This window comes from Oratosquilla oratoria, chromosome 15 (genome assembly GCF_046742065.1).
Source record: "Oratosquilla oratoria isolate Oo_2021 chromosome 15, ASM4674206v1, whole genome shotgun sequence".
Lineage (NCBI taxonomy): Eukaryota > Metazoa > Arthropoda > Malacostraca > Stomatopoda > Squillidae > Oratosquilla > Oratosquilla oratoria.
The window spans coordinates 28,677,252-28,703,717 of record NC_134791.1 but is presented as its reverse complement, the minus strand read 5'-3'; the positions used below and the strand labels follow the sequence as shown (position 1 = coordinate 28,703,717).

The 26,466-nt window shown below is 38.5% G+C and overlaps 1 protein-coding gene across 1 annotated transcript; it reads right to left on the bottom strand.

Moving 5' to 3' along the window:
• Window positions 1-530: 530 nt before the first annotated feature.
• Window positions 531-26,246, bottom strand: eIF1A (eukaryotic translation initiation factor 1A). The gene is made up of 6 exons (XM_076198712.1): window positions 26,124-26,246; window positions 15,541-15,635; window positions 15,033-15,128; window positions 9,359-9,491; window positions 9,022-9,128; window positions 531-3,061 (listed from the first exon to the last, which is right to left on the bottom strand). The coding sequence occupies exons 1-6, from the start codon at window positions 26,137-26,139 to the stop codon at window positions 3,056-3,058; spliced, it is 453 nt and encodes a 150-aa protein (XP_076054827.1). The 5' UTR covers window positions 26,140-26,246; the 3' UTR covers window positions 531-3,055.
• Between the last annotated feature and the right edge of the window lie 220 nt (window positions 26,247-26,466).

Here is a 26,466-nt window from a genome sequence, read left to right as displayed (position 1 = left end):
ATAACTTTTGATCTTTGGATGAACCCCTATTACATACCATTGTATGTTTGTGTGCTTGATTTACTGTAATGTTTATAGAAATATATATATATACTCAATAAATGTATATGTATTGTATATATAACAAAGGTCAAATTCATGTAATTTGGTAATGTACCATTCCCTGGAGGAGATTGGATGTGTGATACATCTCCACGTTTTCATAGGTTTCCATCTTCTAGATATTTTTCTTTTTCAAAATACATAGTATCCCTAAGAATTTTATCATTGGCAAGTTGTAGTACTAGCAACCAATATTTATCTGCACAAAAATTATTTGGATAGCAATCTTGAATATAGAGGATTAATTATACACTGCTCAGGTACTCTACTTTTGATTTCAAAGGTGCATTTGAACACCCTAATTCAAAGTAATTAAGCACTGGCAGACCCAATACTACACAATTGAAAATTATACTATATTTAGCATACAATATATTGTATTACTACTTCCATCATTTCACAAGCACAAGGATAATGATAATCATACATCGATTAGAATTCATTTTTACTGGACATATAAATGGATACAAGAAAAATCAAATGAACAGTTTAACCCTTATGGCACAGAGAACCCTACTCTTCAGTGGACAGGTTGAACACAATCTCAAGTAGGGTTTCAAATCTTGCAGTAGAGTGCCTCAAGTTTCTCCCAAGTACGTGAAAAGTGCCAGAGGGTGAAGGAGTGCTTGTATATTTCCATTTTACAAAGGAAAAGGGGACAAACGTGAATATACTAGTTTTAGAGGGATCAGTTTGTTGAGTATAGTTAGAAATATTTTTGGGGAGGGTTTGCGAGGATTAGGAGAGGAACTGAGGGAATAATTGGCGAGCAGTGCGAGTTTTGGGGGTAAGGGTGCATTGATCAAATCTTTTAGGCAGATGTGAATTAGCAAAAGGTAAGGATGTTTTTTGGGCCTTTATGGATTTGGAGATGGCTCAAGACAGGTTAGACAGGAAGGCACTATGGGAGGTATTGCAGATGTACAAGATTGGGGGAAAGCTGTCAAGGTAGTAAACAGCTTTTACAGTAGGATCAAGAATGGAGAGATCAAGTGGTTTGTGAATGTGGGGCTACATCATGTTGTCTTGGCTGTTCAATGTGTACATGTATGTAGTGGTATAGAAGGTGATGGGCAGGGGGTTGGAGATGGTCAGATAGTGGGGGGAAGTGAGCCAGTTGGGTAGGGGTGGAAGTGTGCCTTGGCTAGCTACCTCCTTTATAAGGGTAATAGGCCCTTGGTATACAGATAGATACGAGTACAGTTATTTGCTAGTCAATTTAGCTCTCTTGAACAATTTACCGACCTGGCAAATTCCTCATATATACACGTACAATAATGCTTTAGTGTATTTCTGTTGGTGTAGCTATATAGGTTCTTTGGCTTTTGGTTTTCCAGTGAAAATTCATTTATTCACATTTCTGACAAGTCTATGATTTGAGAATATGAGTATAAAAACAAAGTGAATCACTTGCATACAATCTGTATATGCAATAAATATGTACTTTTATATCATAAGCTAAATCGTAACAACAGACACAGATATGAACTCTTTATCTTCACTAGACAAAGAACTTTGAGGCCTTGTACTATTCATTTCTGATGATGATGTAGTGACATTAATGATGAAAGTGTTGCATCAGATTCGGGAAACAGCAAGAACACCCACTGGAAGTATCAGTACAGGTGTTTGCTCTGTGCATGTGTTGGAGCAGACTCCAATGCTAAAAGTTTTACAGGGACCCTTTCATCCCCATTGGAATACTAATATACCTATTACTTTTAAGCTCTTTAATTTTTACAATGGAACTGATCAACATTACTGTTCAAGATATTAATACATGTGGATGTTGAGATCAGTTGATAGAACAAACATTTCCTTTTCTTGTTTTGCTAAATAAAGTTTATTGGAAAATTACCTTCCAAGTTAAAAAACAAAAGATAATACCTCAGTTGCCCTACATCAACTTCAGTTACAGTAACATTTGATAAGATGTACATCAGTAAAGCTTCCAGAGGAAAAAATAAATAAAATATGTAAGGCTGGACACATAACGAGTTGGTTAATCGACTTCAGACCCAAATTTGAAGACTAGATTTTGTGCAACATACTTGTCTAGTACCACAACTTCAACTATGAAAAGTATGTTTATTTACTGCCCTCCAACTATTAAAATGTTAACCTATTTGATTCACATGATGCACATTTGTCATACAAGAGCATAATCCCTATACTCTGGATGACAAAACGAGCTCAAGTCTGTCATCAAAACTTATCAATCACCTGATAAAAGTATCTTGGTTCCATGATACAATTTTTTACTAGATTTTGTGCTCTATGTCCCATTATGGAAAATATAAACACACACTGTAGAGATTGTAATTCCAAATATGTAAACGAGGGCATTTTAGAAGTAAAAGGATTTTGTGGAAAATGAAGTTATTCACACAAAGACTTGAGGGGGAGTAAATAGGAGTACAAGACATATCACTGTTAGATTCTTTATGTTTAAGTTTCTTTTTTCATGCTGCAAGAAAAACACACAAAAGTTAGTTAAAAAAAAAATCTGCTTTATTTAATTTACATCATTATCCTCTCTGATTGTTCTAATAAACTTCAAGCTTTAAAATACAATACAGTATAACAACTGTGCAACAGTTAATGAAAAAATTAAAAATATATGTAAAAAAAAAAATCAACATCTCTCATGCTACTGTTTAGACTCATTGCTTACACATTTGCTACATCTCCGAGCCATAGGGGTTAAAACCTGGAATTAGTTAAGATCGGTAGTTTACCAAGACAGCACAATGTACTCTTAATAGTTCACAATCTTCATTCTACAAGTATGTTGCATTACCATTCTGTGGCACAACTTATCTTAGCATCACAAATATGTCATGTCTGAACTTGTAAAGTTTTTAAGTATCTTAAATTTTGAAATAATCTGCACTGCTTTAACTTCTAGCTCTTGTGGAATATTACCTAATTATGAATACAGGTACTGCATCTCTTAAAGCTGAAAATAAAAAAAGAAAATCAATTAAGGAGGTGAAATTTGTACATATCTACACTCCCCATCTCCAACAATAAATTCTCAATTACGAGATAACTTCAGATCATACTATTGTGCATTTTTGTCTAGCTAATAACGAACTATTCCATTCAGCTATGAGACAAACTTTGAATAGATAGATATTGCTATTATTGTCAAGGTTCCCAGTGCTTTCATACTTGTGAGCAATCTTGCACTGTCATGTTATCTTGTATTTCACATATTAGATAATAGTGAACAGTGGTTGCATATGGATGAAGAAATGACATTGCCCAAAGGGCTATTCCTACATAGCTCTACAAATTTGAGGGGGATGAGGGTCGGGAATGGATTTCCATATAATCATGCAATGGGGGCTAAAACCAGCTCCAGCGGCTGTGCTCTGTTGTACAGGCACTGTACCTCATTGCATTGCTTTTGGGAGAAAAGGACCCTTCATTCATAAGATGCTAAAATAGAAGGGGCAATGCATGAATTTTTTGATGGGCATGGGACAAGTATATTTTTTCTACTTGCCCACTCCACATACAAGAGAAGGGAAAAGCCCTTTGGTATATATGTATGTATACATTATGTACACATGATGGTTTAGTTAATGGGCAGACATAAGAGTACTCTTTATCTATGGGACTGTTGTTGTTGTTGTTGTCGTTCCCTAGACTGTCTGTCCGAGCAGTCCCGTCTCCCCAAGGAATGCTACAGCCGAAACTGGGTTTTCCCACAAATCCTTTATAGTGTATGTTGTGTTGTTTGCGTGCATGACTGTGTATAATGCAGTCTTCCATTATGTGTTGTATGGTATGGGGTGAAGTGTTACATCCTGGGCAGCTGTTCACAATGCGGTCATCCAGCCTCTTCTGGTAGCTTAGAAGTGCTGGGTGGTGACCGCACCGCAGTCTGGCCAAGTGGACTCTGTCCTTTCGTGGGAGAGAGGATTCAGAAGGGTGGATATCAGGGGGTCTGGCATGCAGCAGTGTGTTGTCTTTCAGTGTGTTAATGGAGCGGTGAGTGATATGATTATGAATATGTTTCCGGAGGCTGGTATTTTGTGGTTGTGGAGGAAGAGAAGAGAGTATTTGTGCGTAATAAAGGTCTTTGGGTGTTGTTTTAATGTTTCTTGGTGTGTGTGGGTGTTCTGCTATGTAGTGTAGCTTTGAGGACTTTTGTTTCATGGTGTAAATGGTCTGTTGGTGTTGTATTTGTGCAGCCTGTAATTGTTTTTAGGGCTTTGTTTTGTATGATTTGAAGGGTGTTGTGGTGTGTCTCACTGAGATTAGGAGCCCATGCAGGACTCGCATAATTCAACACTGAGCATATGCATTGTTTGTATATTGTTATATTAGTTTCTTTGTTTTGTCCAAGTGTCGTTCCAGTGATTGACTTAAGTGCGTTAAGTCTAGGTGTGCATTTGTTTTTGTGATGTGTTGTTTGAAAGACATGGATGTATAGTATGTTACACCAAGAATTTTCGGTGTGTTTGTGTGTGGTATTAGAGTGTTGTTAATGTAGAGATGAGGTATGTATTTGTGTTCTATTGTCCAGTTGGTGAGAAGTGTTGCTGTAGATTTGGTTGGAGCTATTTTGAGTCTGTTTGTGATGAACCATGTGTTGAGTGTATCAAGGTATGGCTGGATTATTTCTGCAGCTTTGTCTGTGTTACGATGTGTGCATGTGATTGTTATGTCGTCTGCGTAGGAAGAGATTTGTATTTCTGAGTTGTCTGGTGTGGGTAAGTCATGCATGTATAGATTAAATAGTGTGGGGGATAGAACTGAGCCCTGTGGTACTCCATTCTTAATGTTTCTGATGTGCGATGATTGGCCATTATATGACACGTAAGCATTCCTACCTGCCAGATAATTGGCCAGCCATCTTTTGGTGTTATTGTGCATGTCTGTGTTATATATTTTATTCGTTAGGTTGTGGCGGGGGATAGCATCAAAAGCTTTACTAATGTCTAATGTTATGAGAAGTGTTCTGTGGTGGGGCCTATCTGAATTGATGCCATCTAAAATTCTTTGTGTGAGGTTTATCAGAAGTGTGTTTGTGGAGTGTAGTGGCCTAAAACCGTGTTGTGAGTCAGAAAGGGGAATATGTGGTTGGTGTGACAAGTTTAAGTATTAGGCGTTCAATGACTTCAGAGGGGGTGCAGAGAAGTGTGATTGGGCGGTGCGATGTTGGGATTGTTGGGTCTTTGTTCGGTTTTGGAATGGTGATTATTTTACCATGCTTCCAGATGTCGGGTATAGTGTTGTGTGAATAGCTGTAGTTTGCAATGTTTGTGAGTGGACAAGATGCAGGGATGACCCATCATCCAGGAGGAGCCAAGATATGAGCAAGGTATACACGCACTCTCTGGGACTGTTGATGTGCCATGTTAAAATGCTTTTATACTGTGGGGCAAACAGTCTGCAAAGAAGGCTCATTTCCTGTAGAAAAGTGTGAGGATATATACAAAGGTATTGATTCTGTTTCACCTAAAATTAAGTGTAGGGCGATTGTTTGAAAAGGTTGGTGGAGGAATAGAAGGTTCCTGGAAGGGGTTGCATAGGTAGGGCATTGTAACAGGGGTGCCTCCAAGGCAGGCAAGAGGGTCATTTCTAGTCTTGAGAGGACTCTCCTATTCTTCAGTGCTTTAATGCTGTCTCAATGCGTTACAATGGTGGGAAGAGGGTGCATATGAGGTTTGATTATCTTTTAGTGATCTGCTGGGTACATCTGTTTTTTATTCATTTTGTATGAAAGTGGGGAGTGGGTGGGGGATGGGGGGTGAGGGAGTATGAGAAATAAATTTATGCAGCCCAAAGGGATTTCTCCCCAACTTCCTCCTTTTCTACATGAGGGGATGGAGAGGGGGCTCGCCAAACTGATGAAGTGGTGTTGCTTTGGATGTGCTGTGTCTTGAGACACTGCTTCTGACCCAGGGCAGTGGACAAGATGCAGGGATGACCCATCATCCAGGAGGAGCCAAGATACGAGGAAGGGAAGAGCTATGCCTTTGTTTTTTGGCCACCTCCCATGTACAGGGGAAGAAAGCCTTTGGTATATATATGTATGTATTTATGTGCTAAGATAAGAGGGAGGGTGGAGGGGTGTGGAGTGTATTCAGTGATGGAATGGGTGGGAATGATTTTATGCCTTTTCCTTTTTGGCTACCTCCCTTGTAAGGGGGAAAAAGTCTTGGTATATGTATGTATGTATTTATGCGTGAATGATATTTTGACAGCTTGAAAGGATTTCTCTCCACCTCTTTTTCTGCATGAGGGGTCGGAGAGGGTTGTTGATGAAATGAAGTGGCCTTGCTGCACTGCTTCTGACCCAAGGCAATGGGAGAGATGCAGGGATGACCCATCATCCAGGAGCCAAGAAAAGAGGGAGGGAGGGAGGGAGGAAGGGGTGGTGAATGGGAGTGGAGTGGGTGAGGATGAAATGGGTGGGAGTGGAATTATACCTTTTGAACTTTGGCTATCTCTCTTGTGCAGGGAAAAAGTCCTTGTATATATATTACAGATGGGAAAATAAATTGTTTGTTGCAAACAGTAGGACAGAGGTATCAAAGGGGAGAGATGGTGCTTCTTGAGATGCTTTGTCAGCCTACTTGTTGCTGAGCATTCCAACACAAGACAGCACCTAGCAAATGAAAACAATTGGACAACCCATGTGGATTTTGAGAAATAGTGGAAGTTAATTCCCATGAGAATTGTAAAAGGCAACACACCAGGACAGAGTGAAGGGGCTAGGGATTCTGCTATGTTCACCCTATATTAAGTCGAGGCATAAGAGGGTCCCTTATATTTGGATACAAGTGGGATTGATGGGGGCAGGTGTATGCCTTGGCTGGCTACCTTCCTTATAAGGGGAAAGAGATGGGGAAGGATGAGGTGATGGCGGTTGTTGGGATGATGAGAGCAGGTGGGCACCTGGGTTGGATGGATGTCATGTGGAGTGTCTAAAAGGGGGAGGTACAGTGATGGTGGGCTTGCTGGTGGGATTGTTTAATGTTTGTTTAAGAGAGGGTGGAGTGCTAGAGGAGTGGAGGGGTGCCCGTATAGTTCCACTTTACAGGGGAAAGGGGGTCAGGTGTGAGTGTGGTGGTTTCAGAGGGGTTAGTTTATTGGGTGTGGTTGGGAGGGCTTGTGGGAGGACTTTGAGAGAATTGGGAGAGTAGAGGTAGTGGTTGGTGAGGAATGGTGTGAGTTTGAGACAGGATCAGATTTTTGGAAAAGGTAGGGATGTTTTTGGGGCTTTTGTGGATTTGGAAAAGGCTTATGACAGGGTGGACAGGGGGCACGGTGGGAGGTGTAAAGTCAAGAGTTTTTATGAGTGGTAGAGCTTGTGTTAGAATCAGAAATGGAGGAAGCGAGTGATTTGAGGTAGGGGTGGGACTTCATAAGGGATGTGTTGTCACCTTGGCTGTTCAATTTATACATGGATGGGGTGGTATGAGAGGTAAATACAAGGGTAATGGGTCAGGGATTGGTGATGGTTAAAGAAAATGGAGAAAAGTGGAAAATAAGCCAGTTGTTGTTTGCTGACAACACTGTGCTTGTGGCAGGATCAGAGGAGGGATTGAGGAAGTTGGTGACAGTTTTGTGTGTGTGTGGGGGGGGGGTGCACAAAGGAGTGATGTTGGGGATAAATGTGGGTGGGAGTAAGGTGGTGAGATGTACAGGGGGAGAAAGTGGCAGCAGACTGGAGGGGAGACTGGAGGAAGTGGATAGTTTTAGATGCCTGGGTGCGAATGTTGCAGGAAAGGGAGGAGTGGAGGTAGAATGTAGATGGGATGGAATGGGTGGGAGTGGTTTTTATGCCTTTGTTTTTTGGCTACTTCCCTTGTAAGGGGAAAAAAGCCTTTGGTATATGTATGTACCATAGGGGTTACTAGGCTAGATAGAGTGAGAAATGAGGAGGTGAGGAGGAGAACAGGGGTGGAAAGGGAGCTGGGAGATAGGGTTGATGAAAGGGTATTTGGATGGTTTGGACACATGGAAAGAATGAGTGAAGAAAGGTTAGTAAAAGAAGTGTGGAAGGCAGAGGTGGAAGGAGTTAATATGAGGGGGCGTCTTAGGATGAGATGGATGGATGGGGTGAAAGGGGCATTACAAAAGAGAGGAATGTCTGTGGAGGAAGGGCGGGAGAGGACAGAAGATAGGAGTGAATGGAGAGGGGTTGTGTATAGATGATGCTGTGATGCATGAGGGGGAATGGGTGGGGGATGGGGGGTGAGGAAGTATGTATGAGAAAAAATTTGACGCAGCCCGAGGGGATTTCTCCCCATCTTCTCCTTCTCTGCATGAGGGGACGGAAAGGGGGGGTCACCGAATTTATGAAGCGGCCTTGCTGTGGATGTGCTGTGTCTTGCGACACTGCTTCTGACCCAGGGCAGTGGACAGGATGCAGGGATGACCCGTCATCCAGGAGGTGCCAAGATAAGAGGGAGGGAGGAGGGTGGAGGGTGGAGGGGAGTGGAATATATAGGAAATGGAATGGGTGGGAGTGGTTTCTATGCCTTTTTCTTTTTGGCTACCCCCCATGTAGGGGGAAAAAGCCTTTGGTATATGTATGTATATATATGTTGGAGACATGGCCATTCAACTCATTCCCATCACAATAGGCTCCATATGTGTACAAGTTGAAGGTAGATAGATGGTTAGATAGGTGTGAATTTTTTTTGTAAAATTATGTTGGCTGGTATATATATATTTTTATTATTTATTTATATTTTATTGTGGAAGCAAGAAAGGAGTGGAAAGAGCCATTGAACAGGGTATATCGAGAGTACTTTTGGGGCATGACCCAACTCCTTGTCATTATGCATTTCTATAGCAGAATTTTGCTTTTCAATCTATCTGTTCACTTCCTAACCCCAACGCTTTAGTTTGTGCAAATCAAGATACAACTTTTCATCTCAAATATAAACTTACTGCATCTATATCTGCTGCTCCATCCTCTTCCTCCTCAGAATAATCATCGAATTCAATGCCGTCGTCCATACCATCTTCCACGAAGGTCGCATTCTCATTAACCTTGACTGTAAGGCGGAAAAATAAAACTAATTAAGGCAAGAAAGAGCTAATAATTAGAAAACAGTTATTGACAATCTGGGCAGAGGAAAAATCATACAAGAACAAAGCTCTTATTAGCAGTACAATATTTTGCTACTTTAGAAAAGCTTTGATGAGCAAACACTATATATACTAAAGGATAATGAAGATTTCATTTCTCACATTCATGCCAAATTTTCTAGGTGGTTAAACTTACCTGACTCTGGAATTTCTCCATAAGATTTTAGATTCCTGGCTTCATCAGCATTATACTTAAGAATAACATCTGCCTTCTTATCTTGATAGTCCCGTAAACCAAGTAAAATGATGTCACCTTGATTAATCCATACCTGTAATAAAATAAAGAAAAAATTAATAAAAATCTGATTACATCTAGCATGAAAAAATAAATAATATATATCCTGCAAATTACTAATTAAAGTTAAATATAGAGTATGATTTTGTGAGATTGGTATATATCTTGACACATCTATAAAATTTCTGGATGGGTGCTGGGTGGGTTTATGCTGTGATTTGTCCTATTCATACATAATTGCACCTCATATCTTCTATTTCTCAATTTTCCTCACCCATCACTATCATTTTCCTAGTGCCTCTCACTGCAACCAATTCCTCCCTATCCTTCACATTTAGCAGCTCCTTAAAATACTCTGACCATCTTCCCCTTACCACCTCTTCTTCCATCTGCACCTTCTACCTTTTCTCTCTACTTCACTCACCTCCCCTTCCATTTAACTTCCAAAACACTTTTTATTATTAAAATTTCAGCCATAAACTTCCCCAATTTTACATCTACTCTCCTTTACTTTAGGTTTTGCTTCTCTTTTTTCTTCTTCTGTACATACATCCATACACCAAGGCTTTTTCCCCCTTACTAGGTAGGTAGCCAAAAAGGAAAAGGCATAAAATCATTTCCACCCATTCCATCCCTGAAAACACTCCACACCCCTCCACCCTCCCTCTTATCTTAGCACCTCCTAGATGACGGGTCATCCCTGCACCCTCTCCACTGCCCTGGGTCAGAAGCAGTGTCGCAAGACACAGCACATCCACAGCAAGGCTGCTTCATTAAATCGGCAACCCCCCATATAAAGGAGAGGACGGGGAGAAATCCCTTCGGGCTGCATCAAAATTTTGGTCACACACACTACTGCACCCCCCATCCCACCTCAAGCATCACAACATCTTCCATATACAACCATTCTCCATTCACCCGTCTTCTGTCCTCTCCCGTCCTTCCTCAACAGACATTCCCCTCTTCCCCAAAGCCCCCTTCATCCCATCCATCCATCTCATCCTAGGACGTCCCCTCATGTTCACTCCCTCTACATTGCCTTCCATACCTCCTTTACTAGTCTTTCTTCACTCATTCTTTCCATGTGTCCAAACCATCCTAATACTCTTTCATCAACCCTATCTCCCAACTCCCTTTCCACCCCTGTTCTCCTCCTCACCTCCTCATTTCTCACTCTATCTAGCCTAGTAACCCCTATCATACTTCTCAGACACCTCATCTCAAACACATTCAAGCTCCTTCTCTCTTCCTCTCTTATGTTCCATGTTTCTGCTCCATACAGTGCTGTTGGCACAATTACTCCTTCATACAGTCTCCTCTTAGCATCCATTCCCAAATGTCTATTCCTCATTACACTTTTTAATCCACCAAGGCATTTACTCGCTTCTCTCAATCTACATTCTACCTCTCACCTTTTCCTGCCACATTTGCACCCAAGTATCTAAAACTATCCACTTCCTCTCCCTTAATGCTCACTTCCAGATTACTGCCACTTTCACCCCTTTTACATCTCATCATCTTACTTTTACCCACATTTATCTTCAGCTTTCTTCTATCACACACACTCCCAAACTCTGTCACCAACTTCCTCAGTCCCTCCTCCGATCCTGCCACAAGCGCAGTGTCGTCAGCAAACAATAGCTGGCTCACCTCCCACTTTTCTCCATTTTCTTTAACCATCTCCAATCCCTGACCCACTACCCTTGCATTTACCTCTCACACTACCCCATCCATGTTTAAGTTGAACAGCCAGGGTGACATAACGCATCCTTGACGAAGTCCCACCTTTACCTCAAACCACTCACTCTCTCCATTTCTAATCCTGACACAAGCTCTACTACTCTCATAAAAACTCTTGACAGCTCCCAGAAGCTTTCCTCCTATCCCGTATATCCGCATAACCTCCCACAGTGCCTTTCTGTCTACCCTGTCATAAGCCTTTTCCAGATCCATAAAGGCCCAAAAAACATCCTTCCCCTTTCCTATAGCTTTCTCACATATCTGTCTTACCACAAAAATCTGATCTACACAACCTCTACCTGTCCTAAATCCACACTGTTCCTCACCAATTACTCCCTCTGTTCCTCTCCTAATCCTCTCAATCAAGATCCTCCCATAAGCCTTCCCAACTACACTTAACAAGCTAATCCCTCTGAAACTACTACATTCACACTTGTCCCCCTTTCCCTTGTAAAGTGGAACTATACAAGCACTCCTCCAGTCCTCCGGCACTCTACCTTCTCTCCAGCAAACATTAAATAACCTCACCAACCAGTCCACCATCACTGTACCTCCTTTTTTAAGACATTCTGCATGGCATCCATCCAGACCAGGTGCCTTACCTGCTTTCATCATCTTAACAACTGCCTTCACTTCATCTTTCCTTATTTCTCCTCAATTTTCCTCACTCATCGCTCTCATTTTCTTAGCATTTCCCACTGCAGCTATCTTTCCCTCCCTATCCTCCTTCACATTTAGCAACCCCCTAAAATATTCTGCCCATCTTCCCCTTACTGCCTTCTCCTCCATTATCATCTCTCCATCTGCACCTTTTACCTTTTCTTCTCTACTTGATTCGCCTCCTCTTCCTCTCTTAATTTCTTTCCAAAACATCTTTTTATTACTTTCAAAAATTTGTCATACTCTTACCCCATTTTACATCTGCTCTCCTCTTTACCTTTTTCTTTACTTCTCTTTTCTTTTCTTTGTACATCTCATATGACTCCCTCATCCTATTTTGTAACTGTGTAAGCTCGCTTCTTCTCTTCTACAACCTTCTTCATTTCCTCATCCCACCATTCACTACCCTTCCTTCTATTTCCTCCTGTCCTTCTTGTTCCACAACACTATCTTTGCACACTTTGTGACTCCCTCCTTGAACCATCCCCATTCCTCCTCCACACCTACCTCTACTCTATCCTTCACTCCCTCCCACTCCTCCTTCAGCTTCTTCTTGTACTCCTCCTTTTCCTCTTCATTTAAAGAGTTCACTCTAAGAACCTCCCTACCTTTTGTCCCTTTCCTCTTTCTCCATCTGTCCTCCACTCTCAACTTACCTTCCACCAGAAAATGATCTGATCCCCCACCCTCTCCCCTTAGCACATGTACATCCTTAACTCTTCCTATCATAATCCTATTTACCACTACATAGTCCATTAAAGCTCTATCTACCACCCTCTCCCATGTGTACTTATGCTTGACTTTCTTCCGAAACACTGTATTTGCTATCATCAACTCTCTTTCGAGACACATTTCCACCATCAACTCTCCACTACGATTTTTTCCTGGAACTCCACATTTCCCAACCACTCCATCAATTGGATCCTTTCCTACCCTAGCATTAAGGTCTCCCAGTACTATTACATTTACACTTCTCCCTAAACCCTCTATGCACTCATTTAGATCTATCCAAAAGGCCTCCCTTTCTTCTACACTCTTCTCACTGCCAGGCCCATATGCACTTACAAAAACCCACATCTCCTTTCCCAGTTTCACCTTCATCCACATTATCCTTGAGGAAACCTCCTACCACTCCACTACACGTTTACCTATCTCTTCACTTACTAGTATAGACACCCCTTCCCTCCCTCGCCCTCTCTTCACTCCTGATAACCTCCCACTTACACTCCCAAACTTACAATCACCCTTCCCTTTCAGCTTAGTTTCACTCAAAGCCAACACATCCATCTTTCTTCTCACAAACATACTACCTATCTTCCCTTTTACTCTCATCTGTACCACATCCACGCACATTAAAAGACCCAAACCTTAGGATGCTGGTCCGAGAACTTCCAGACCCTCTTATGCCTTTGCTTTTACTTTTAGGAATGTGCCCTGTGGGGCTACAAGGAGAAGGATGCCTAGTCCCAATCCCCATCCCTTTCTTCTCGCCTCTTACGATCCAAGTGGGAATACTTGGTGGCAGTATTCTTTTCCCCCACCACAGAAAAAGAATTCTCAGAGAAATGGTACAGGACAGCAACAAGGGGTTGGGGGACAGCATAATGGAGTGACAGTCGTAGTATAAAAGTGTCATCATTTCTCTATGAACAGAGTTTTCCTCTATCATAGACAAAATGATGTGTGGCTCTGGTCCATAGGGGCGCATATAGACCCTAAAGTATCGACTGCATGCTACTTTGCCACAATAACAAGCAGCCAATACACCAGACGGGGTATATCTCATATTTCTCTCATCCTAATTTGCAACCAGTCCCTGAATGCTTCACACATTCCATCTTTGCACATCTTGTCACTCCCTTCTTGAAACAACCCCATTCTTCTTCCACTCTAATCTCCATCATTCACTACTTCCAACACTTCTTGCGGTTTCCTGTATTACTGTACCTTTTCTTTCCCATTTAAACAGTTTACTCTAAGCACCTCATCTACTTCCTATTCCTAACAACTTCATCTATTAGTTCATCCCCTGCTCCAGCACTGAGATTTCCCTATACCACTACATTGATATGCCTCCCAAAATTCTCTAAACAAACACATCAATCCATCAAAAATGCCTCCCTTTCCTCTACACTCTTCTTGCTATCTGGAACAGTGGGTACATTCATTCCCTCATAGTCCTATTCTAATATTCATCACTTAATACACATTTCTCATGACGACCCTTTTCACATACTCTACAAATGCTTACTATAACTTCCATTCCCCAACATGTGATCCCTATCTATCTATAGAGCAAATGCTTCCTCCATCTATATAGAAGGGACAAGGACAACATTCCCTAGATGCGACTGCTAGGTCAGACAGCCCTGGAAATGTCATCATCCCTCTGAAACAGGAGGTAGATTTGGAGAGTACCTATTTCAGCTACACCGCCTATTCATATATTTACAAAAATTCCCATCATTTGCACTTTTTTCTGTTGTACTAGCTAATATCCCAGGATAAACAATGGGAATCTACAAATGATGGTCCTACGACACCGAATCATCTCACTGCTTCTCATATTCAAAACATACCAACAATTACCTATACCATTAGGTGTAGTTCTCTGGGGCATACATGGTCTTTGTATTAGGTGCAAGATCTATCAACATTCATTTGCTTTTGTTCTTATACACAAGGAGAGCTAACAACCAGCAACTGCTCCCCAACTACTACTACTTGAAGTCAATGACAGTCCCACACAAATACAACAAGACAAGAGTCCAACATTTCTTCCTAGATCTATGAGAGGACCTACTGACATAGCCAACCACAGTGGGGCTATATGTTTCCAATTTGTAAAACTCAAGTCAACAATAATCACTACTGATATGTGTTCAATGCTCATCCTCTATATCATCCTAGTTCTTCTCCTCAAGCTCACTCCACTTATTTGACTTTCCTTGTTTGTTCTTTCTAATTTCCATGCATCCTGGTCATTGGTCTATATTCCATCTACATACAAAGGGCCTTTTGTCCCTTATAAAGGATGTAGCTAAGTCAAAGGTACACACCCACTCCCACCCATCCCATTACCATCCACCACCCTTATTTCCATCTCATCTTAGCTCCTTGTACAATTTCTAGTACATGGCCAATTATAATACCATTCGAAGAACATCCAACTTACCTTTTTACGTAATTTCCCTCTAATATGACAGAGCCTCTTCATACCATCTGTGAAGCAAAGTGCCTCCAGGCGACCATTACCCAGCATCTTTGTAACCTGTGGAAAAAAAATAAAACAAATAAATAAATAAATAAATGATAAATGCCCATACACAAAAACCCTTTACCTGATCAAAATTTGAAGTATTTGACCTGAATTACCATACTTATCCTTAAAACTCTGTTATGCATTTTTTCACTGACCATGTTGCTCATCTGGCCTCCTCAAACCATAATGCAACTAAACATCCTTCACTATCTCAAGCCCATGCTGGCATACAACTTATGGGAGTAAGAAATCACCATTCTAATGTGGCCACACTACTCAGGTCATGGCCACAGCAGCAAGGTACAGCTCTTCCACAGAACAGGTTTACCACTACATCATATGGTGACTCCCTTCTTATCCACCCCACAAAAACATTGGCAAGATTATGATTTAAAATCTGCATAAAATTTATTTTGCTCACCTGTGCATACTCCTGTCCTTCCTCCTTGAAGATCAGTTCTCTCTTTTCTGCTTCATTTTCATTCTTACCACGTCTGCGGTTCTTTCCTCCCTTTCCTGTGGAAATAAAACGATCAACAAAAATTCTGAAAAAGCCCCAATCACCAATAAACTCATAAATCACAAACTCCCTTGGCACAGCACCAACTCTTTAGAGAACTGGTCTTACTCTAACAAACACCAGATAGTTTCATTCAACTGTATACAGCCTGTCAAGACTGGTTATATCCTTCTTCTGGAGGTGGGACCGATAATTGATACCTTCAAGTGGTGGTCATGTGAGATGGATATCACAAGAGAATCAGTCACCTGCTGCCCAACTTCAAAACCTGTCAACCTCCTCACCACAATCTTGTGCTGCAGTCAAGATCAGTACTGAACATGCCCTTATTTCATTCATTGTTCGTTCCTTGTATGATGGCTGCTTCCAAACACAAATGAACAAAATTGGGTCATGTTCAATATCTCACCCCACCTATACCCACTGCCAACAAAATTTTAAGCTATCTCTAATTGCCCTTCAAATCCCCCCCTTTCCTCTCAAAGTCGTTGTCCACCCTTAGTAGACAATTGCTCACACTTATTATTTTCTTCCTTTTATTCCTCAGTTGTGAGCTAACATCCGTCACTTAGCTAACTGTTCCATCTTATCCTTAACATTTCCTGTTCCCAGACATTTGGTCCCCCTTCTCCTTAACCTTTCATAGTACTCAGTGACCCACCCCCATTTCCACAGTTCTTATTTAATATCAGTCACATGTATTACGACTATGTGCTTGCTGTAACAAGCAAAATGTACTAATAAAGGCTCCATCCTCGTTTAGTTTTTATCTTGAAAGACTTGTCGGCCAGTGCCACTTTCATACACTTTTAATTTATTCACTTTTAACATTCTGATTTTCATTGGCTTTCTCACTACCAGGGCATAATTTCTGACATTTGTTTACAAGAACACAGAAATCATAGAGATCCCACCTGTACACATTATTTCCCCAAACTCACCTGGTACTATGCACATTCTTACAATATAAACATCATAGCAAATGCCTTTCCATATTTGTCCAGACAAGTTCAAAATTATGTGTAGTTTGAAAAATAATAATCTACTTTTCTCCAAACTTATCAGACTGCAAAATAAAATTACCTTCAAAAAGAATGTCAATGTTAGGGATTCATTTGAATGTGATATGGATTTCTACTGCCGTGTAGTTTTTTTTTTTTTTTGCTTGACCCCACCCCCTATTTCCAAGTCTGATGTAAAACTGAGGCAATTTCAGTAAAATAACATCACTATTAGTTTTGATATAATTTCACATTTTTTTGTGATGGAGAGGCTGGGGGGGGGGGATATGCTATAGAAACACTCAATTACTTTTGAAAACTACATACAACACTCCCTTTTTTTCTTTTTTCAATCTTTGTTTATTCTGATGATCAAGGGGAGTATTTAAATGTTCCATTATGTAGCCAAAGAAAATTTACATCACTAAAATCATACATTTGTGGAAGATATCAATTTAAGAAAAGTTAGTGTAACTGATGAAGGGAGTTTATCTAGAATAAAAAAAATTGAAAGGCAGGTGGTGTGCCTTCATGGCAAAAATGCCAATTTCCATGGCTATATTATGGGTACTAATTTAAACAAACAGCCCTGAGTGGTCCTGCATTTCCAGATAGGACCACTAGGTATGGAACTTAAATTAATTCAACATTATAGTTATTATTCATTCGCAGTCCACAAGCAGTCATACTAGAGACTAACAGGGACCGATGTATAACTAATGACTGAGAAGCAGCATATAAATTAACTTAATGCTTGTTTTTATGGTTAAAATTATTTCTGCTACATTATATGGTAAATCTTTCGAAGTGCACCACTATGTGATATATCAATAATTAAATATTTATTTTGTAAATTATAATACATCAACGTAATGAGTTATTCTTGGCGGAAATCAGTAATAGAAAAAATTGATAAAAGATACACTAATGAACAGTCATGATGACTGCTTGAGACAATCTGTTTTGATAAATGTGGAGGCTGAAGAAATAAAAGTATGATAATTTTGTCTAACCTAACCTGCATTTAGTGATGCAGTATCTGGGGTTCTCATCAGGGATATTGACTGCTGGTTTTGGCATCTGATCAGACTGCCAGATGTAGACGAGTTTCATAATTTCAAGAAAAGCATGAAGCTCAGCTCTGTAGCACGGTTTTAAAAATATGTAGCATGGTGGGAGAACATCCGGTACAAAATATTAATGCCATTGTCAAACCAACGTTGAAGGATCTGGACAAACACGGAGCTTCAAACCTATTGTCACAGCTCCGATCAGTAGCACATTTCCTTTTAGCAAATTTCTAATCTATTTCCACCAGGAAAACCTTGTATGAAGTTGATGTATCAAAATTTATAAAAATCATTTAATTTTTTATTGCTATATTGTGTAGGTGTGTACTTCTAACAAAATACCAATTATTAAAAAGCTCGGTCCATACATGTGAAGGTTGAAGAAATTAAAGTATGATAATTTCATCTACTCTAACCTATCCTACAAGGTCTCCCTAATTACCAACCAAAACAGACCAAACCCGACCAAGGACGGTTTTTGCTCAAATACACAATCTTGTATAAAAAATTAGCACATGGTTGCATTATTTGGCATATTTTCTTTAAAATGTGTGATTTTCATGTAATTTGATCAATGAAGCTACATTTTTATCCTCTGCAAAATTACCGACCACAGCTACGAATACCATCCAGCCTGCCATCTATGATCACTGGTGGTATGGATCAACCTACACTATTAATCTTCTTACTATTATGTTATTAGTGTAATAGATTTGTAACGTAATATTAGATATTACGTCATATGTGTAATTATGTTATAGAATTGTGTTCCTTTGTATTACATAACTATGTTCATATTTCTTGTCTATGTATGTATTGTAACAATGTTAAGCAGTAACGCCCGTCCACTATATGTAATCTTGCCTACGTGCGGAGAAATGTGCGCACTCTTGTAGAACAAACAGACAAGCGAAGTAATCCTGAATAGTTCGGAGCGCACAGATTTGACAGTTACTAAATAAGTAGATTGTTCAAGCGAGTCGAGGGTCTTAAAACTACCCATGTTGACGTGTTAACTTACTCTCCACCCCCTTTGCGCTCACCCGCACCCTTCACCGGAAGTATCCCGCTTCCGGTCCAATGGTATATAAGCGGTGGAAATCACTCACACCTTGTCATTTCTCGCATATTGCTCTCTTGATAAAAATAGAAGTTTGGACTCATGAGACGATTGGTGTGAAGTGATCACCCTTTTTGCCTACATTACGTGTCTTATATACATTGCATTGCATTATACTTATATTTGTACTTATTACTTATTTTGATACATGTTCCTGATCTCTTTGTACTTAGATAGTACCATATTGTATACTTATCTTGTGTTTCTTATTTGAACGATACTTTCCATATTCTTATAATCATGTAACGGTCCCATTGACCCAACTGCCCATTCTCTTTTGTGTTGATTGCCTGTAAATATTTTTCATGTTATTAATAATTTCGTTTACTAGTTTTATCGCTAGTTTAATATTCCTTTCCTGAAATCTTCTTTGTTACCTTTACTTCTAGTCTTACGAATTATCTAGGCCCTGACCAGATAATTCAGTCCTACAGTGGCTCCTAGAAGTGAGCTGGTTCTTAAGCACTTATCCGTTATACGTAACGTCTCTTCACATAACCAGCCCGTCCCGTAACAGATTGCATATAGTTGAATTATTTCAGCTATTTTCTTTAAAATGTGTGATTAATTAACCAACCACAGCTACCAACATCCAGCATGCCATCTATGATCACTGGTGATATAGATCAAACTCTATTAAGTTTACTATTATGTTATTTGTGTAATAGATTGCATATAGTTGAATCATTTGAACTATTTTCATGTAATTTGATCAAAGAAAAGTTATGTTTTAGCCTCTGCAAAATTACCAACCACAGCTACGAAAACTGTAAAAAATTAGTATATGGTGGCATTATTTTTACTATTTTCTTTAAAATGTGTGATTTTCATGTAATTTGATCAAAGAAGTTGTTTTCAGCCTCTGCAAAATTACTGACTACAGCTACGAATTTACCGACCAAACCTGACCAAGGACTGTTTTTGCTCAAATGCACAATTTTATGTAAAAAATTAGCATATGGTTGCATTATTTGAACTATTTTCTTTAAAATGTGTGATTTTCATGTAATTTGATAAAAGAAAATAATTCAAATAATGCAACCATATGCTAATTTTTTACGGCATTTATAGCTGTGGTTGGTCATTTTGCAGAAGCTAAGAACAATTTCTTTATGGTCAAATTACATGAAAATCACAACTTCTCTTTGGTCAAAGTACATGATAATCACACATTTTAAAGAAAATAGTTCAAATAATGCAACCATATGCTAATTTTTTACATAAAATTGTGCATTTGAGCAAAAACCATCCTTGGACGGATTTGGTTGGCAAATTCATAGCTGTGGTCGGTAATTTTGCAGAGGCTAAAAACGTTACTCCTCTGATCAAATTACATGAAAATCACACATTTTAAAGAAAATAGTTCAAATACTGCAACCATATGCTAATTTTTCACGGTATTCGTAGCTGTGGTCGGTAATTTTGCAGAGGATAAAAACGTAACCTCTTTGATCAAATTACATGAAAATCACACATTTTAAAGAAAATAGGTCAAATAATGCAACCATATGCTAATTTTTATACAAAATTGTGCTTCTGAGCAAAAACCATCCTTAGTCAGGTTTGGTTGGTAATTAGCGAGACCCTATCCTACCTACCTTAAAAAAGAAACAAAGGAAGACAAACAAGGGGCAAATCACAGCAGGGCAACTTGATTTAGTTGATGGACCGAGTTGCCCCTGCACTCTTTAACACAGTGTTTACTTATCAGATGAGAAAAAGTGAGTGAGTGACAATAACTATCTATATTATCTTAGTTGCACACACGTACACGATATAGCATTAGAAAATTAAATATTAATTTTGTAAATTATAACACATTAACACAAGATTTTCTTGGCAGAAATAAAACACAAAAAACCTTGTTACAAATTCACTAACAAACAAAGCCACTAGAATACAGTCCACACGCCATGCCAGCCCAGTCACTATCAGACGATAGCTTTCACGTTGTGGACAGTGTGTTCTGCCGTTGTGTTAATTGCCTGAGGTACAATAATAATCAGGCCATCAGCATCTGTGATGACCCAGATGATCTTTAGAATTTGAGGTACCGAATTAATAAATATAGGTTAGGTTTGGTAGAATAGATTTAATTTATAATTCTTTCATTTCTTCAACCTTGGCATCTACCGTGACTGTTAGTAAATAGTTTTTAGCAACTTTTTTGTTATTGATTTCTGCCAAGAAAATTGCATATTATGTTGATATATTATAAATTAGAAGATTAATAATTTTCTATTGTTCTATCACGTAGGTGTGCACAACTAAAAATTTACCTATCATATAAGATGTAGCACAAATAACTTTCACCACAACAAGCATTATGCTTATTCACATGCGGATTGTTGGTCCAATTATCAAATTATGTTACTTGTCAGTCTATAGTATGACCCTTCAACAAGGCCCTAAAACCACTAAAGTGAACTAAAAATTAAAGAAAAATACCAAAATATCAATAAAAGATTTTTTTTCGGTCAATTTATAATTCCACCCAACCATAGAATTTGATATGTGGCTTATGTGTTTCTGATGAGAAATGTTGTGATATGAATGATGGTGTACATTATTTCCGTCGCAAATGCGTACTTTTGAAGTAATTAAGTATTAAAGTTATGCACTTATGCCTATATCTCCCGAACGATCTGGGGAGGACGTGTGGGAAATCGGGGTTTTTGGGTGGGGGAGACTAATAAATGGAGTAATGCGCATTGCCAAACAGGTGTAAAATGAAGAAAATTAAAGAAACCCATAAAAAACAAAAATGTCCCATACCGGCGGGTACCGCGCGCGGCGCCATGTTTGTTTACTAATGATTGTAAGTATAGATTGAAGCGCTAGATTGAAGGCAGCCAATCGTGCAAGACTTGGTAACCATAAACTAAACTAACCTAACGGAGGTAGCGTTAGTTTACGGTTAGAAAGTCTTGCGCGACTGGAGTGGACTTCGGTAAGTGTAACAATTTTAGCAAGACATTTTTCGAATCGTTGGTAAACACAAAGATGGCTACCACTGGACTCCGGACCTAAAATGTGGTTTTTCATATTTTTTATATTTATTAAGTGTTTTTGTTCATGTTATACCTGTTTTGCAACGCGCATTACTCCATTTATTCTCCCACACACAAAAACCCCGATATCCCACACGTCCCCCCAGATCGTTCGGGAAATGTAGGCATAAGTGCATAACTTTAATACTTAATTACTTCAAAAGTACACATTTGGGTATCCAGTCAAAACGTCCCCGGTGTGATAGTACCAAAACGTCCCCATTCTGCAACGTACTTGTCTGTTCAATGATGAAAATAATTGATAAACCATATCTAATCTGTAATTAAAGAGACTAAAACTCTCCCCAAAACGTGAAAATAAGAAATATTCGCGGCCCATTGGAAGTCCAACAACAGAACAATGTTTTTTCATTTACTATCATTCCAATGTTTCAGTTCCAGAAAAAATAATTATTTCCATAACTGCGCTGTTTTGCAAGTGCTGGATACGATAAGATATAATTGACATCGGCTACCGCCAATTATTTACTCTGAAGTATATATTTTTTTCATTCCGGTTTCGCATCTTTCCAATAGAAACAGTTAAGTTTGTCAATATGAAGTTCTCTCTGAATAATAATCTATAAAGTGGGCAAAGCAGTGATGATAGGATTGCACATTCTTCTGAAATTAAAAAATGAATTTACGTTTTTATCCTCCGTCCGACTCACTTCATGGTCGGCGGTTGATAATTTTGCAGAGGATAAACACGTATTTTCTCTTTGATCATATTACATGGAAATCACACATTTTAAAGAAAATAGGTTAAATAATGCAACCATATGCTAATTTTTATATGAAATTATGCATTTGGGCAAAAGCCGTCATTGTTTGGGTTTGGTCGGCATTGGTAATTTTGCAGAGGATAAAAACGTAACTTCTCTTTAATCATATTACATGGAAATCACACATTTTAAAGAATAGGTCAAATAATGCAACCATATACTAATTTTTATATAAAATTATGCATTTGAGCAAAAGCCGTCATTGGGTTTGGTCGGTGGTTGGTAAATTTTGCAGAGGATAAACACGTAACTTCTCTTTGATCATATTACATGGAAATCACACATTTTAAAGAAAATAGGTCAAATAATGCAACTATATGCTGATTTTTATATATAATTATGCATTTGAAGAAAAGCCGTCATTGTTTGGGTTTGGTTGACGTTTAGTGAGACCGTCTTTCCCTTGATTTTTCCGATCATCGATCTTTAGTGAAAGATCTGATTTTTTGCTTTTTAATTTTTGGAAACAAAAATAATTAGTAAATCTATAAGATGACATAACTTGCAGTTATGTTTGAAATGTATTAACAGTGATGTAATTAGAGTGGATAATGCAAAGAGAAAAGTTTTGGGAAAATAAAAACACGAGAAGCAACAAACACAGATAGTCAAGAGAAAGAAATCAATATTGGAAGAGAAAAACATTAAATTTATATTATATGCGAATATCTAATTACCAAGTTTATGCACGCGGGGCACATGCACACAAAAAAATTCACGCATAGGCAAACAGATAGTCAAACGCAGCAAAAACAGTCCTGTAGCCAGTGAATTTATGCCGTGCAGTGCAAATTCAGTCGTAATCTATGGTACAAATGACAAGGACTGTTGGTTTTAGATTACGTTTACTTAAAAAATGCTAGTAATAACGGGAAGAATTAAATGGAGTTTTGACCCTAAGACGTATTGACCGGGGGGCATTTTGACCCGAGGAAGTTTTGGCCTCACCCGGGGACGTTTTGGTCTCACCCGGGGACGTTTTGAACGGTAAGCCACATTTGCAACGGAAATGATGTACACCATCATTCATATCACAACAATACTCACCAGAAACACAGGCCACATATCAAATTCTATGGTTGGGTGAAACTATAAATTGGCCTTTTTTCTAATCAAAACTGATAAAAGGCAAATTAAGACCAACATTGCTTTTACTATGAAACCTCAATTGCTATGTAAACAATGTTCAATCACTATTCACTATTGCTACTGATACCAAGTTATAGGTACCCCGGAATCCATGCGCGGCGCCACTGTCGACCATGTAATATTTACGTCTCCATTTGTTGCGGACCACTAGCTTCTGTAGAGTTTAATTTGAATGCTTCCCGCGTTCAGCACATGCGCAAGATATTCAAATTACCTTGTTGTTTTGCAAGTGTATGCCCAATTCTTTAAATAGAAAATTTCTTCAGCGATTTGAACGGAAATTTGGTTATCAAACTCGGCAACATAGTTTTCCGAGTAAAAATATTAAGGTAAGGTATCACTAAATGTTATTTTAATATACATAAACATGTTTATCAACATATTTTCTCCCGGATATGAGAAGCTTAAGAGCGTTGATCACTTGATGTTTGAGCTTAGGGTCATCACATATAGGCATATCACCCATGAATCTCATGCGTCCAGTTCGTCACTCGTGTTTGATCTTGTTTACACATCACCATTGACGACCAAAACCACACAATGACGGTTTTTGCTCAAATGCATAATTTATATATAAAAAATAGCATATGGTTGCATTATTTGACCTATTTTCTTTAAAATGTGTGATTTCCATGTAAAATGATCGAAGAGAAGTTACGTTTTTATCCTCTGCAAAATTATCAGCCGGCAACCAAGGCCGACCAAACCGAAACAATGATGGCTTTTGCTCAAATGTATAATTCTAAATAAAAATTAGCATATGGTTGCATTATCTGACCTATTTTCTTTAAAATGTGACTTCCATGTAAAATCATCAAAGGGAAGTTACGTTTTTATCCTCTCCAAAATTACCAACCGCCAACTGCCAACCAACGTCGACCAAAACCACGCAATGACGGTTTTTGCCCAAATGCATAATTTATATAAAAAATAGCATATGGTTGCATTATTTGACCTATTTTCTTTAAAATGTGTGATTTCCATGTAAAATCATCAAAGATAAGTTACGTTTTTGTCATTTGAGCAAAAGCCGTCATTGGTTGGGTTTCGTCGGCGTTGCCGTTGGTTGTCGGTTGTTAATTTTGCAGAGGATAAAAACGTAACTTCTCTTTGATCATTTTACATAGAAATCACCCATTTTAAAGAAAATAGGTCAAATAATGCAACCATATGCTATTTTTTATATATAAATTATGCATTTGAGCAAAAACCATCATTGTGTGGTTTTGTGTGGTTTTGGTCGACTTTGGTCAGCGTTTAGTGAGACCCACCATTGACAGCTTCATGGTTGCCATGAAAAGGCAAATATGGTATGATGGAGATGTCTCACATTGTTTTTGACATGCTCACGTGATTTGTTGATCCATAAAACCCAAATATTCCAAATTTTAATTAAATTGAATCAGTGGTTTAGAGTTAATGTGTATTTCTTTACCGAAATCTTTACAAATTACCACCCTTAATTCTAACACTTTGTTATGGTAAAGTCTAGCCAAAAATGCGGGCTAAATTTTTTTTTTTTTAAATCGTATCTCCCTTATTTTTCAAGCTATTTCAAAAATTTAAAAAGCATTTTGTTTCTAATAAAGTTGTCTTTCATATGCAACAATAATTCCAGGGTTAATTTTTTTTTTTTTTTTTTGTAGGGGTACCTACAAGTTATACTCTGAATCCCAGCAAATATTTGCTAATATTTAATCCTCACCAATCCAAAGAACTCCTGAAAATTAGCTCTATGTAGGGATGGGTATTAATTTACTTAATCATTATTATTAGTTAATACTACCTGACCTTGTTTTTTCCACAAAGACAAAGACATCCACGAAAGTGATAATTTCATAATTTAAACTAAAAATATCTGCACACCTACAAGGAATTAGGTATAATCCATTCTCTATTATTTTTCACTCTAAATTCCTACTATATAATCTAAGAATTATCATTATCTGCTGTAACTTACATGCCTTCCCGATCATTGTATCTCACGCTCCCAAACAATATATAGGTCTGAAAACCTGAATTGTTCCCATGCCTTTCATACCCTGCCCTATCCTATCTCAATATTAGTAAAAGTTTTCTTTGCAAAACCATCAACTCCGCATAGCTTTTTACAATTTCCTCATAATAAACAGGAATTCACAATGATTCACATTACGACTTTAAATATATAAATACAGAATGACAGCTGTACAAGGTCGCTTTCCATATCGTTAGTCACCCTTTGTAACTCGTCACTCCTTAATTAGAGGAACTTTTTTCAACCACAAGTATTAACTGCTGCGCAAATAAACTCAGCAACTGTTACTTACCCTTATTCTTAGGCATGGCTGTGTATTATCCTTGTGTAGGGCTCATGAACTGTAAAATAGGCAGGAAATCCTCGGGACTACCTGGCGCAATGATTTGCTGCGCGGTGAAGGACACTTGAAGATCTATAGTTCGAGAATTATATTTTACGCAGAAAATATCAGAGAGTAAAGATTTAAATATTAGCCATAATTCTAATTTCTATAATTTATATCATGAATTTCTATTAACATTATATATTTTTCAAGTAAACCTTGCAAATAAAAATAAAAATTGTACAACTAAATTTCATACGTGGGGAAATGTTATGAATTATGATTATATTAATGACTGTAAATGAATCTA

Bases quoted from the DNA above. Each gene is read 5' to 3' on its own strand.
- eIF1A (XM_076198712.1), bottom strand. The intron at 15,129-15,540 runs GTGAGCAAAATA...TTTTTTCCACAG, and splicing joins AAGGACAGGAGTATGCACAG to GTTACAAAGATGCTGGGTAA. The intron at 9,492-15,032 runs GTAAGTTGGATG...ATTTTATTACAG, and splicing joins GAGGGAAATTACGTAAAAAG to GTATGGATTAATCAAGGTGA.